The sequence below is a fragment of the Branchiostoma lanceolatum genome, chromosome 1, assembly GCF_035083965.1.
Source record: "Branchiostoma lanceolatum isolate klBraLanc5 chromosome 1, klBraLanc5.hap2, whole genome shotgun sequence".
Lineage (NCBI taxonomy): Eukaryota > Metazoa > Chordata > Leptocardii > Amphioxiformes > Branchiostomatidae > Branchiostoma > Branchiostoma lanceolatum.
Window position 1 is genome coordinate 8880562 of NC_089722.1, and position 15037 is coordinate 8895598.

The window sequence follows — 15037 nt, forward strand, 5'->3', positions numbered from 1 at the left end:
CTTCAAACTTTGTCACCTTTTCTGTTTAATGACTGAATTCTGAGTTTGCTGAGTCGTGTGCCACAGACGGGCACAGGGGTGTGACAGAGAAGTATGAGGCATCACAGTCTGGGTGAGCTATCAGCTCCCAACACCTGGCCACCTGCTCCAGGCACTGTGTAGGGTGGAGGCAACAACATTCATCACACAGTCGTCTCCTGAGAGTGGAGCCAAGACTGGCATTCTGTAGTCTGTCCTTATGGCACAGATAATTAGAGAAAGCATCCATGGGTTACTAAGTTAATGTTAAAGTTCAGGGTGTTGTAATGTAATTTCATGTCCCAAGTCAGCCTGAAGGTTGCCCTCAGTAGTAAAGTTTGTATGATATGGAAATTATGGTGTCTAACGTTACCTGTATTGATCCAGAATGTTGTTAAGTAGTAGTTTTGTGTGTGTAATTTCAAACTATGTTCACAACTGACAAGTCCCAGCACTGAGTATGGTACCATGGAATTTGATCAAGGTTTCTTGTGATTTGTGTGATGTTTAGTCCTTGTCTTCTTTAGGGGGAGATCTAATTCTTGGGCCCATGTATCTAACTTTGTAATGTATTAGCTACAGTATATGTCAGTAGGGAGATGATGAACAGATATTTAGCACTTTGATTTACTGGTGTGTAGTGAAGTGTACAGGCCTTATGCATGGAGGAAGCTGTAGAACTGTTTGAAGCTAATATAAGTTTATAAAAATAGGGCAGTTTTATATTTTATGGAGAATTTAAACAACATAGCTTGATATGAATAACAAAATACAATCTTTAGTAGTAACATTTATGGGAAACTTATATTATACTTAAAGGAGTATTCCACTCTGTAAGCGGGAATTGTCATTCCTCTGAGAATGAATTGTTATCCTTGGATCTAGTTTGTCTTGTAAAATTTACCATGAGTGGGAGCCTGAACGCAAGGCGCTACATGATAGTGATCAAGGCATGAAACCCCCGAAGGATCCATCCAACAATCCCAGAATTCAATGCGCGGTGCGGTACCGAGGGGAGGGCTTGCCAACATGGAGGGAGGGCATGCTAGCATGGACCCCGATGAGAAAACAGGTTGGTACTGGTATAGATGACGATGCTATGAAGTTCAGGAATACATTTTTGAGTAGACCAAATGTGTGTGCACAATCGTTATCAGAACTGCCTGGCCAGCGCTTTTCGATTTTATGTTGTTGTTGTTGTTGTTGTTGTTGTCCTTCTGTAGTATTTTCTACACGCATACAAGTAGCCATTTTAGATAGCAAAAAGGTATTTTTAAGAATGCCAAAAACTCTGTATTCCAAGAGCCGATGCACTTCAAACTTGTTGTGTACATTCCTGAATATATGATAGTCACTCGGCTGTTTTTGTTAGCGTATTAAATGAACTGTTAGCTAGAAATTCGGGCCAGAAGATGGCTCAGTTATCATGGACGCCATTTTACCTGGGTATGGGACCTACAAAAGGCTCCTCACTATAGTGCCAAAATCTCTGTCCTCCATAACACCAGCGACTTCAGAATTTGTTTGTACATTCCTGAATATATGATAGTCACTCGGCTATTTTCGTTAGCCTATGAGATTAACCGTTAGCGAGAAATTCGGGCCAGAAGATGGCTCAGTTATCATCGCCGCCATTTTGCCTGGGTATGGGACCTACAAAAAGCTCCTCACTATAGTGCCCAGATCTCTGTCCTCCCAAACACCAGCGACTTCAGACTTTGTGTGTACATTCCTGAATATGTGATAGTCACTCGGCTATTTTTGGTTAGCTTATCGGCACAACCGGTAGCGAGAAATTCGGGCAAGAAGATGGTTCAGTTATCATCGACGCCATTTCGCCTGCCATAATGGTGACCTACATTCAACTCCACTCTAAAGTGTCAAAATATCTGTATTCCAAGATGTGAGCGACTTCAAACTTTTTGCGTACATTCCTGAATATATGATAGTCATTCGACTGCTTTCGTTAGCTTATAGAGTCAACCGATGGCGAGAAATTCGGGCCAGAAGATGGCTCATTTCTAATCGACGCCATTTTGCCTAGATGTTTACATAATGGTGACCTACATTCAACTCCACACTAAAGTGCCAAGATCTCTGGATTCCAAGACCTTAGCGACTTCAAACTTTTTCTGTACATTCCTGGATATATGATAGTCACTCGACTGCTTCCGTTAGCTAGGCACATCAACCGTTAGCGAGAAATTAGGGCCAGAAATGGGCTATGCAAGCAGACGTGCTGATTTGTCATGGACTCCATTTTTTTTGTTATTGACATTTGGTCTGGTCTAAATTCAACTCCTTACTTAACTTCTCAAGTACCCGAATCTCTGTATTAGATTTCAAAATTTTTGTGTACATTCCAGGATATATGATAGTCAAGCTTTATGATTGTTTTAACAATCATATAGCTTGACACAATTTCTCGCAAACTCTATAAGCTTTCAAGCTTATAGTTATAGAGTTTGTGAGAAATTGTGTCTGAGGTTGGCCACACTAACAGACACCGCCATGATTCATTTGATCTGGCTTATTTCAGGTCAACATATGACTTCCATTTGTACTCTGATTACATAAACTATGTATCTATCTATATCTATATGACGCAGAATGTCTGTCTTAATGATTTCATGATTGATGCGTATATTTTCAGTAAATACATTACTGTCATTTTGTTTTTTTGATAGAAATGGTAAGGACGCCAAGGAAAGAAAATCCAAGGAAAAGCCCAGGGAAACGCCCAAGACAAAAGGTAGTGTTTTTTTTAGTATAATTTATATAATGTAGAAAATGATGTAACATCTCTAGCTTGTTCTCATCTATGGACACTTACTTCTTGCAATGACAACATTGAATTTTATCTAGGGCTCGGCTGTCATATTGTGTGTCGTTGGTAAGATTACTTCTTATGGTAAAAAAGAGGGGAAAAAAGTGTATGATACTAGCAGGGCCTGACATTCATTGTTTGGATAATTACTGCACTGGTACCGGTGCACCTAACCAGTAACCTAAAGATGTAAGTGTACAGAAATTTTTTTGTATGCATAGCATAGAATAGTAAACAATGAATTATAAACCTTTTCTTAGAGTGACTTTGAAATTCTATGGCTAACTAAACAAGTAATATAATAATCTTCTTTGTTTTTGGACAAAATGTCAAGCTGTATAATACAAGTAGTGTACAATCGTACATCTTCATGATTATTCTTTTTAATGTGAAGAAAAATTGCCGGCTTAGCATTATTTTGGCACCTCTGTATCAATGAATTAACTCTACGAATCACAAAGATGTAGTTGACTTCAGAATACATTCTCTCTGCAGGTGATCTAAAGTGGCTTCTGGGCTACAGCAAAAGGCAAAGGGATGATGTGGTGAAGAACATCTACGAGAAGGACTACACTTTCAGAAGAATGCTGTTGGAGGCTGTCGTGCACAGGCACCGGGAGTCCAATGAGTACTGGGGGGACCAGGTGCTCCCAAAGCCAGACTTACCCCCCTAACATTGCCCACATTCCCAGGCCAGACAAACAGGCAGCTATTGCGCAGTACCAAACAAGTTTTGAAGACCATAAGCCAGCCCCTTTATATGCTCAATCATTCTGTAGTCAATTTAATTTTTTTCCTCATTTTTGTACTGATTTTTTTCAGCATACATGCCTTACATGACTAAACTACATGTATATGTAGTTTATGTTTTGAAATGTTTTGAAAATTCTGGTGCTGTCTCTGCTATAGACACATAAAATGTGCAAATACTAGACTATACATATTGATGCTTGAACATGTAACATGAACATGTCAACAGTAGTTTACATAATATAGGTCCTGGTAGATACTTAGTAATATACTGATGTCATATGTCACAGGTTATGTTTATTAGATTGATGTGGACAAGTTGCCAATTGTATATCCATTGGAGCATTTTATTAATAAATGTCCTGCCTACATATCTCAGAAGTAAATATTCCATTTTACAACCACCACAAGTTTATGTGTGTCCAACAATACTCTCTCAAATGTAAACACAAGCCATTTTTAAAAATTATTCAGAAATATAATTGTATATCCTTGTAATATACATGTATATGTCTTTCTTGCTGTACAACTAGTTCAAAGGAATGTAGAAATAATGATACTTGGACAATAGCTAAGGTTTCCATTCGGCCTGCCATATAAATTCAACTATAAACCATGAATATATAAAAATGAATACATACAGGTACTAGACAGTTTTTTATATTTGGTTGAAACACACCTGTTATGCAGTGTTAGAAGTTTGGAAACCCCTGTGTACATGTAAGACTGTTACTAGTATCAAGTTTGTTCTTTGACTTACCAGCTAAACCCTCACCCTAATTCTAATACTTCCAGTATTGAGTTAGAAGAATACAAACTGATTTATAGACCAACTGGACAGGTGATGGCGAAACATCTTAGCAGCAAAATGTCCTAATTCTGTAAATACAATTTTGGCCATGATATCTAAACCTACATGCTCTTCTGCTCACCTAGTGACCTACTTATCTGCCTCAAGAAAACCTATGTATGTCCCATCTTCAGATGGATAGGCCTGCCTTATCCTGCTGACCACACAGAATAGAACCACCCGGCACACTGTTCTTCCTAGGCGTCGTTTGTGAACCCAGCATGTGAATTGTCAGTATCGTAAGATCCTGGGAGAAACAAAAAATGCATGTAAATTGTAATGTTACATGTTTTTTTCTTGTATCAAGATTAATACAAGTACTCTGCAGAAGGACGAGAATGTTGTCTTTTTTATGATTTATTTATCCAAATAATATTTCCCTTATCCTTACTACACATCTATTTGAATATGTGCACAATATTTTCCTTATCCTTACTACACATCTATGTGAATATGTAGACAATATCTGGCCATTTTTGTTTAGTCTGATAATTTTCAGATCTTGGTATTGCACTGACAGCCCCCCTCCCACACTGTGTAACATTTTCCGACTTTTCACCATTAGTAATGCAAGTAATTACAAAATTACTGTCCATTTCTTCACACAAGATGCATCAAGAAAGCTTATTTAAAACTTCTCGGTACGTAATATATCGGGTTATACAGTGGTACGACTACTATGCAGCCAGCACCCCAGGTAAGAACGTCGCAAAGTCCGCCTCACGTTTTCGTGAGCTTATCATGAGTCCTGACACACAGGTCGATGTTGTAGATATGCAAAATAAAACGGACAGAAACAAAGTAACAACATTTACCTATTGCTCAATGGCACTCTTGTATTCCAAGGTTATGTCACCGTATAAGTGCAGTCTGAGTGCAGACCTCATGAGACAGAGGGGATGGAATTCCTCGTGTAGCTCCCCAGGATCTAGCCGCGAACCCTCCGTCTGGTCACCGCGGCCGGCGTCCTATGCCGCTTCTGCTTTTGTGGCGGTCCCAGCTCCAGCGGAGGCTCCGGCAGGGTCTTCTTTCCAATCGCCATTCTCTAATTGTCCTGAATCATGTTCAGGCTTAAAGGCAAATGGCCTGATGTCATTAGGGCCCAACTCATCCGAGTCTGTGGCGGCCATGACAGTTTTGTCGTCTGTTCCGTGTTTGGACTAGTGCGCATGCGTATACAGCAGAGTAGAAAGAGCGGGTCTTTGGGGGATTACATGGATTTGAAAAGGATTACTGTCGAAAAGTCCTAAGAGGTAATTCAGTCAAAACTCGGGCGTATTTGTTTTTAGAAAAGCATAATTTATCAGAAAAAAATACCCGCTTACTGAGTGGAATTCTCCTTTAAGTTTAAAATGTTACCTTAAGAGTAGAAGTAACAGCTAAGTGATGTATAATGAAGTGTGGCAGTAGGTCAGGTACTTCTAATTAAACAGTGCAATATTGAAGGAACAGATCCCTTATCTGTAACTCACCTGTCACCTGGCATTACCTGATAACAGGCAGGAGTGCACGGCCTAAACAATGTCTACTCAATACTATAGCCCACATGATCACTTAGCAGAACTATACTGTAATTCACTTTATCTTCACGGTAGCAAAATTTCATGGTGTAAGGAAAATGGACATTTTCACTGAACTTTAACTTCACTGTGTCGCCAATTGATCAACAGAATGAAGAAATCATAGATAATTACAACATGTTTTTCACGGTGATGATAAGTTCACGGTACAGAGGTGACCGTGAAAACAGTGAACATAAAGTTACAGTGAAAGAAACAAGAATTACAGTATAACTTATGTGTAGTGACTGCAGGTGTACTGGTAATGCAGGTATGACTGAAATTCTTTGTCAGGATCTTTGGTCTTTTACAAACATACCATTTAAGTGCTGTAATATTATGTACACATCCGTTTGCTACTTTATAACTAACACTTTACTATTGTCTAAATGCCAATCAGATCAGTAAGGGTGATATAGTGAACATGCAGGTATGGAAATAGGTACATGTAGTATCTGATTCTACATTTTTAAGTCAGTACAGTATTCTTTCTTCTTTTTATTATTTGGTTTCATGGTGGTAGAACTAATGTAAGCATGTAGCAAGTTTGTACAACAGGTCTCAACTTTCATCTGAACACTGTACAGGTGGTTTAGTGGTTGTGGTGTTTCCCTTTGCCATGTCTTTGTTTTCTTTGCCAGAAAACCCTTTCAAGTTATTTTAACAGTTGGTCACACCTTTAAATTGTTGTGAGCATGTTACTTTCCAGACAATTCTTGATTTAAATCCAGTTTCTTTCCTGCAGGGGCCCCCAAAATAATATGGAACTGATGAGGTACTTTTGTATATTTATTTCTTCAAGGATGTTTCAAATTCCATTGCACTACTGTTGGCAAAAGAAAGGCTTTTTACAGTCTTCTTCTATGCACTTTTCTCTTTGGGCAATTTTGTGCCCAGCTTGCCCTTCATACACAGACAAGCAGAATGATTTTGTTTTGTATGTAAAGATCTTTCTTTGTGCAGCATTTCCGCTGGCATTGTTAAGGGCAGGTTTAGTGGTAAACAGTACCACAGCAGACTGTAGCATTGATCGTGGCTGGGGTATGACAGGAGCTTCCCGCCTCTCTGTTGCCATAACACTGGCAGTATTTAGGGTCTGTTTGGGGTTTGATGATGTTATAGGAATAGAACTTATAAGAGCTGATGGAGAACACACCAATCACTGTAACCTCCCTGGGTCAACAGTACTTTTCAAGGATTGTGATACTGTAACATACTAACATAATGTCTAGGTTGGCAACACACCTGTCGGTTCACTTTTTCGGAACTATCAATGGGGATCGATTATCTCCATTTAAAACTTATGAAATTTTAATTAGTATGATCAGATAACAACTGTATACATCTGTTCATCAAAATCTGACCAACAGTCCAACCATAGAATTTATCAGGTAACCGTTAAAAGATAGGACTGTCTTGTAGATCCAGGAAAATAATGGTATGTAAAATATTCAACCCACCTTTGACAAGCACCTTAACCCCCTCTCCCCTCCCACAAGCTAACCTTGACATGTGCTCCATCATAATTGGAGGGAGTTAATACAAAGACCCCTCTGTGCCAGCGCACTTCACTAAGGGAGAACATAGCGGAGAGCCGATTCACCTGCTCCTAGGTACTTAGTTATCTCATTACTGAACTTGTTAACAAAGCATGCACTAACAGTTATACTAACGGATCAGATGTGCTGTCTGTTGTCAGATTCGTTACTTAGAGAAGCTACACTGTCTAACGAGGGGGTGGATTAGAACAGGGCGTCCTAATTGGGCTGTGATGCTGGCTGTGTTCAGAAACTGTAGGTGTACTTAATTGTTCCCATGTGAACTTGTTAGGAAAGTACTGTCTGATGGATCAGGTGGGCTGTTTCAGAGGTTTTGCATGGAGAGGAGTCATCTAATAACTTGTAAGTTACTTGAATGTACTTCATTTCCTGTAACTGAACTTGGTAACAAAATACTGTACAAAGAGATAGGATGAGGGTGGTGTTATAAAGTTTTACCATTGAATACAGTTTGATAATTTGTAAGAGTTCACAGTGTGGTGGCTAAGCTTTGGCTAAACGAAAAAGCAAAATAGACTTTTGAAAATATCCATATCAAGAACCCTTGAAAAGGATTCTGATGCAGAATGTAAGGATCACGCACATTTTCAGTGCTGTCTTAGCCTTGCAACTGAACTTATTAACAAAGTACCGGGGTATTGTACTGGTAGACCATGAAACCTGTTTCTTGCCATGTGTACAGTGTACACTAACGAAAAAGCGTCATGCTTCGTCCTCAGTCTGAGGTTCGACCGCTTTACCTTTTTTATTTACATTGAGTTCAACACCCGGTGATTTACCAATGCTAGGTACTTAATCATCTAATTAATCCATTTTAAAACAAACAGCAGGTCTTGTTGGATAATAGCTGGTCTGTGTAGGCTGTGTTTGCTGTGATTATTAAGAGGTGGGGCTTTATATTATCAGCTGTTACTGAAGATAAGAATTCACTTGATCCTGTTTGCCAAGTTCAACCTCACTTGACAAATGATTTGGGTTTAGATAGGTGGAAATGGAGTGTGGTGTTAACTGTCAATTCTTAATTGCCCGCAGAGAAAAATGGGTTTCTGGTATGCTTAATCGTCTCAAATGCACAGTGTCTATGCTGCATACTGAGTATCTATACCACAAGCAATTTAATGATCCATAAAAGGTTGTTCAAGTACAAATTTGGTAACATAAGCTGTGTCAGACCAGGTATGAAGTGACAGATGACATTCCAAACTATTCCAAAGAGCAGTCACATGATTTGTACTACTCTTGTCATCCTCACCACCTACTCTTAACTACATGTAGTTCAGATTTCTTAGGTTAGTTGTTTTGAAGGATAGAGGCAATTGGAAATGCTTCATGCCACCCTAAACCTAACATTTCTGTTAGAAGAAATGTCTGGACGTTTTTGTTGAAGAATGTCAACAAACTTGCTGTATGTAGTCTAAAGGCTGAAACGGGCAGCTTTGGGCACACTGTACAGCTCAGCAGTACCATATTTTTGCAGTGCAAGAAATATTTTGAGGTTCTTTGAACCCATTATCTGATGTTTCTTTTACAAGAGGTCGGAATGTAGCCTTTGAAAATGGGCCAAACTAACTTAAAGGGTTTATGATACGTATAGATCAGGTTCTTAGTTCCTTGCCAAGCCTAATTGGATAACATACATTGTACATGTGTTCAGCCCAGACAAACATAATGCTGACCTTTGATTGTTCACAGATGTCATAACCTCTTGTTTTTACCATTTCTCTGTCACACATCCAACAAGACTTTCGTGATAAGAATTGGCAGAACTTCAGTGCCTTGGACAGTGATTGTATGCCAGCTGCCAGGTGATTGGCAAACTTGATCTCAAGTGGCAACATCTTTGACAGAAGACAGTTGTTCTTACATTTTCTTCTTGTTTACTCCTGGTCCCAGACAGGTGTCTCTATCAGGTGACTACATGTACAGTTATAGTCACAGACAGCTGCCTTATATCTGTGTTCTCTTGTGTACCCTACAGTTCCCAGACAGGTGCTGGGGGATATTCTCTCTGTCATCAGGTGACCACAGTTATAGTACTAGTCACAGACAGACAGAAGCCTTTAATTTTGTCTTTTGTTCCTTAGTTCCCAGACAGGTACTACGACATGTTCTAGGACCTTGCCTCTGTCAGATGACTACATGTACAGTTATTGTCACAGACAGCTGCCTTATACTTGTGTTCTCTTCTTTTCCCTACAGTCCAGACAGATGCTAGCTGACCTTTCCTCCATCAGGTGACTGCAGCATTAGTACTAGTCACAGATAGTTCTCTTGTGTTCCTTACAGGTCCCAGACAGATGCTGGCTGACCTATTGCCTCCATCAGATGACCACAGTTACAATACTAGTAACAGACAGTTGCCTTACATCTATGTTCTCTTCTTTTCCCCACTGCTCCCAGACAGGTGCTGGCCGACCTTACCTCCATCAGGTGACCACAGTTACAGTACTAGTCACAGACAGCTGCCTCACATCTATGTTCTCTTGTGTTCCCTACAGTTCCCAGACAGGTGCTGGTGGACATAAGCTGGCTGACCTTCCCTCTGTCAGGTGACCACAGTTTTGTGGGCGACAGCGGCTTCCCTCCCGGCCAGCCCAGCTACATACCCAGTCCCTCCACCAAGAAGTACGACCTCATCGGTGAGGAGGGGGTGGTGGTGGTACCAGGAGGGGACCAAGAGGGCAAGCAATCAGGTACGAGGGGAAGTCAAACAGTAATGCAAGTGGTTTTATAACAACTAAGCTCATTTTTTCATCGAGTGAGTTGAAATTGGGCACAAAGGTGGCACATATCTGCTTTAGACTGAAATATCTCGATTTGTTGTTCCGATTTCTGTGAGCGACTGAGTTGATTTCAAGATGACCACACCCATGGGAACCTGTCAAAGGTTGAAAAGTTTTAAAAGTTCTTGGATGGCTATTAAGTCCTGTTGAATACAGGATATTGGCTGAAAACACATCTGCTTCTCCCTTTAAACAATCTTTAAGGAGACTTCTCTGTATATACTTGGCAGTATTTTGTAACATATACATCAGTTGCATCCAAGTGCTGTATGTTCTTAAAGAAGTGTAACTTTTTTTTACAGAAAAGCCACAAGTGAGAGAGGTTCTAAAGGACAACCCAGTTATTGTGGAGGTTCCCTATGGGGGGATCATGGAGGAAGCCACAGTAACACTGTCACCATACATCCCTGCCACAGCCCCAGATGGCATTGGGGGTGGGCAGCCAGCCAAACTCAGGGTCTTCAGTGACATCCTAGCAACATATGGCTACATCAGGGGTGAGTACAGGTCATGTTTTTAACATTGACCTTTCTCTGTTTGATTGCTGTCATGTAACCATTAGAAGGCCCTTCTATACATTCTATGGTTACTTGCTAGTATATATGTTCATGTAAGAAAACATGAACAAGTTCCTCCAGTACTACGTTTGCTGTAGGACTGTATACAGCTCTGTATATAAGATACTGAGTCAGACAAAAAAACATATTATGTGTTAAGAAAATAACACCGGGTGTGGTCACCTCCAACTGTGGAATTAGCTGCAAATTTGAGAATACCACCTCTCTTCGGTGGTCCCTTAGATCAAGGAGGTTATATAGTCTCCTTGCTTAGATAATAATTCCAAGTGACACAAGCCTTAAAAATTCTGTCTATATATATAGTGACCACCTTTCCGCATTTTACAAGTCCCGAGTGGTCTTCTTTGTCAATTTTGACTATTTTTGTTCCAACCCTCTCTGTACACATTGACAAGACTGTGTCCTCCCTCTCTCCCCAGACAACCCTGAGAAGGCCCTGCTGTACTTCATCCTGGGGATCTGCTCCGGCATCCTGCTCCTCCTGTTTGGCCTCATCTTCAAACTGACGTGCTTCAGCGGCCAGGACCGGCAGCAGAAGGAGTCCTCCCAGGAGTTCAGCTCGCAGGAGGAGGAGAATTCCGAGGAACCGGAGCACGAACACGACCATAGAACTGAGAGGAGACCCGAGGCCATCGAGGTCGTGCGATGGAACGGGCGCGATTACACGAGACACAATCACACGCTGAACCATTCGCATCCCGGGATGCACCACGAATTGGATGAACCACCAGGGACACGGAGCTTAAATCGATACTATCCATAGCGTCACGTTGACATGTACGCTCCTGTTTCTTAGTCTGATGTCAAAGGATCTTGCAGTCTTTATAGCAAGAGCAACAAATTTGGAGGATCATCGGTGCAAAATGCTAAACGTCCAGACCTACAACTGTAAGCTATTAAACATCCCTATTCTGGCACTGGAACAGGCCAGAGCAGTCTGCATGACATGCCACCATGGACCACTCAACACCCCTAGAGGGGTGGGTAGGGTAGATGTGGCGCATCAATGTGTTTATAGTGCAATGTAAATAAATGCCCAAATGTGTACCATATTTATTGTGAAATGCACATCAGAATCAATAGTTCTGAATATTCTGCGAGATAACCTGAGCCTGTTTCGTGGACCTAAACCCTGGTTTCCTCATGACCTGTAAGGAGTGTACGCAAGATGCCACACACTGACTGGACTGTCTGTTATTAAAGTTCCCGAGCAAATGACAAATAGAGAGAAATAGGAGTAAAAGAAAAAAGAAATGTTCAACTGTGCCATATTGCAGTCAAATATGTTGCAACTGTCAGAGGTCATTCTGGCAGGTTGCTACTGTTGCAAAAGAAGAAACTTTTATGGTTCCACCTGGTGAAAGCAAAGAGAACTGCAGGACCAAGAGATGCAGACATTACAGAGCTCGAATAGACACAAACAGGCATCCAACCTAATTCCCAAGACCCTGTTGGTATGTTTTGTCCTGTTGTTCCTTGTGTGTGTGTCTTGCTGCAATGCTGGGATTGTACAGGAGCATCGTACATGACAAGTCGCACACTGCACTGCAAACCTGGGAACCAAACAACCATCTGGCTGAGGAACTGAATAACAAAGACTGGAAATGATTATTGTATTATAACGACTTATTGCAAAATGCAGAGTTGTGACCAAAGACATGACTAAGCTCTGTGATGACCTCTTGACTGGGCAGTCTGTCCGTCAGTGTGATTGACAGACATCAGAGGATCCTGTTTACCTTATTTGGAAGAAAAGTTTGAAATCAAAATAAATCTGGCCTAGATGCATGGGTCAATATTTGAATGTTGGTTGTAGGACCAACCCAAATTCTGTTTTACAATATTCATCCTTTCAAAGCACACAAAATACCAAAATGGTATCTAAAACATTTTGATGGACACCTGTCAGTCACACTTGCAGAACGTGCCAAAACTTGTAGGCACATGTCCTACTCTGTGCCAATACATATCTGTGATGTACATGTGTTGTACCTGTGCAGTGTTTTTAATGTCTGTAGTATTGAAGTCTATTCATCTGACCAAAACAACATAGACATCTACAAACTGGACAAAAATGTATCAAATGAAAAGTGTTGAGTACAGTTTGGAAAACCGTATAGACTCATACCAGAGATTAATTTCTATCACCCCAAATTGGCATTTGAAACAGCTAAGGGCAGGGATTGGAAAAAAAAAAATATGGTACTGTGCTTTGAATTCTCTACAAATATTTGGAAAAAGAAAATATACCCAAAGTCAATCCAAGCTACAAGAAATCTCTAAAACAATCATGACAAAATGTAAATTGGTCTTCCATGACAAGTAATCTATTTTCTTGTATTTATTTTGACTTAAGGGGGAGTTGCCCAGTGTATGAAAGTTAGCATACACACTTCAGATCACCCTACTCTGTGGGGCATGTACTAATTATTGTAACATTGATATCATGTTGTACAAAAGACAAGTTCTCATAGTACTTGTGACAGAAATTATAGTGAAAAGATAAAAATGATTATTATTGATGTTGTAAAGTGAAAAGTACTATGTATGATGTAACTGCAAGAGTTTTTTTATTCACCCAAGAAAAAACAAAGTTTTATGAAGTCAGCTATTGTCTGTACTATTTGTAGATTTTCTAACATGTTAGTGGAATGTTTTTAGTGTTAACAGTTTTGATGTTGTGACGACTTGTTCCTTAGCTTCGATCAGTGTTCATAAGATGCTCAAGGCCATAGTGGATACAGGAATACAAGAATACATAAAAACAGTGTACTTCATATCAGTAGAAAATGTGTGTTTAAGTTACCGGGAAAACTTTCTGTGTCAAGTGTAGCTTTTGATGACATGAGTAAGACGTAGTATTTCAATGACTTTGTCTGCTTTACATGGAATGATCAACATTTGCCAGATTTGAAGCAAATATTGCACATCACTTCAAATGGACATAAAGTGTTCACAATAATGTAGGGGATGCTGGTATACTTGAGAGAAGGGACCATGAATGATGACATTGTGGGGGTGAACACTGTTACACCACAATTTATAAGTTTCTTCTGTATGCAGAGTTTCTCTATCCCAGTCCCAGAGCTGGGATGGAAATATTGGCCAGTGTTTGCTCCTCCCCCTCCCTCGTTGATATTCAGTTGTTTAACTTTGTTTATCATAAATTTCTTGAACATTATCACTACCATAGAGAGGTTGGAAGCCAGACACATACACTGTAGTCATAACAGTTATCCACAAAGCAGTAACGTTACAAGTATACCGGAATACACCAGTCCAGCCTTGCACTACTGTCTCTACAACTGCCTCAAGAATATACCTCATCATTTCATCACTGCATTACGAGCAGCCCTTTATTTGGTAAAATTTGCTTTTGTTGTACATACAGAATCAGTTTCTATGCTGCCATACCAAGTTTCTTCTTCAGTAGCAAAAGGACTGTTAGTTGTTCTGATCACATCTAAAAAATGAATTCAAATGCGTCACCATTTATCACAGTTCTTGCTTCAGTTACGCCACCTAGTGCAGCTCTTTGGTAGTGCACTCTAATCATGCTACATTACATTTACCAGTATTGCAAGTACCCATGGCTGCCTTTTCACTGAGTAAAAAACAGTTTTTCAATGGTAGACTTAAGAATTTCTTAGTTTTGTCAGAGAGCAGTGAAAAAACAGCAGCACCTACAAGGTATGCAACAGAGACCAAAACTTATTTACTCTGTTGAAGACACCTTGTATTATAGTATTGAAGACCTGATTCCATGTCACACTCCTAGCCTGACTACCACCCTGGTTAGGTTTACATCTTCTCTATTAGTTCCCTCAACTATTGGAGCAGACTAAGACCCAACCAGGATGGTAGTCAGGCTACCATACACCTACCTCTGGTCTGGCTCCCAACAAAACTTCATGGTGACTTGCATCATGCTTACATTGGTCTGGCTACTATATTTCTTTAGTAAAATATTCATTATTGTTTATTGCTTTTGATAGTGTAGAAATAAAGGTGATATTTACCATTTTTGTTGTCATAAATGTACTGAACTATTTTCTAATAAAATTTCTACAAATATTTCGAGTGGCTTTTGTGTTGTTATTTGATAGCTACAAG

General features: G+C 40.0%; 1 protein-coding gene and 2 long non-coding RNA genes across 4 annotated transcripts in view; 2 read left to right on the forward strand and 1 right to left on the reverse strand.

Moving 5' to 3' along the window:
- The window catches only part of LOC136441213 (protein eva-1 homolog C-like), a 100762-nt gene extending 85764 nt beyond the window's left edge, over positions 1-14998 (forward strand). Inside the window, exons 6-8 of the mRNA XM_066437399.1 lie at positions 10062-10256; positions 10649-10843; positions 11344-14998. Of these exons, the coding sequence (XP_066293496.1) occupies positions 10062-10256; positions 10649-10843; positions 11344-11687 (734 nt within the window). The 3' untranslated portion in view covers positions 11688-14998. The remainder of the gene's footprint in view (positions 1-10061; positions 10257-10648; positions 10844-11343) is intronic.
- Positions 828-4778, forward strand: LOC136443578 (uncharacterized). Of its 2 annotated transcripts, XR_010757180.1 has the most exons (3): positions 828-1090; positions 2706-2770; positions 3341-4778. It is a non-coding gene; the product is annotated as an uncharacterized lncRNA (long non-coding RNA). The 2 variants fall into 2 exon arrangements; XR_010757177.1 differs by lacking the exon at positions 828-1090 and having other exon boundaries at positions 1097-2770.
- Positions 3922-5792, reverse strand: LOC136443665 (uncharacterized). The gene is made up of 2 exons (XR_010757193.1): positions 5261-5792; positions 3922-4692 (listed from the first exon to the last, which is right to left on the reverse strand). It is a non-coding gene; the product is annotated as an uncharacterized lncRNA (long non-coding RNA).
- Positions 14999-15037: the final 39 nt, after the last annotated feature.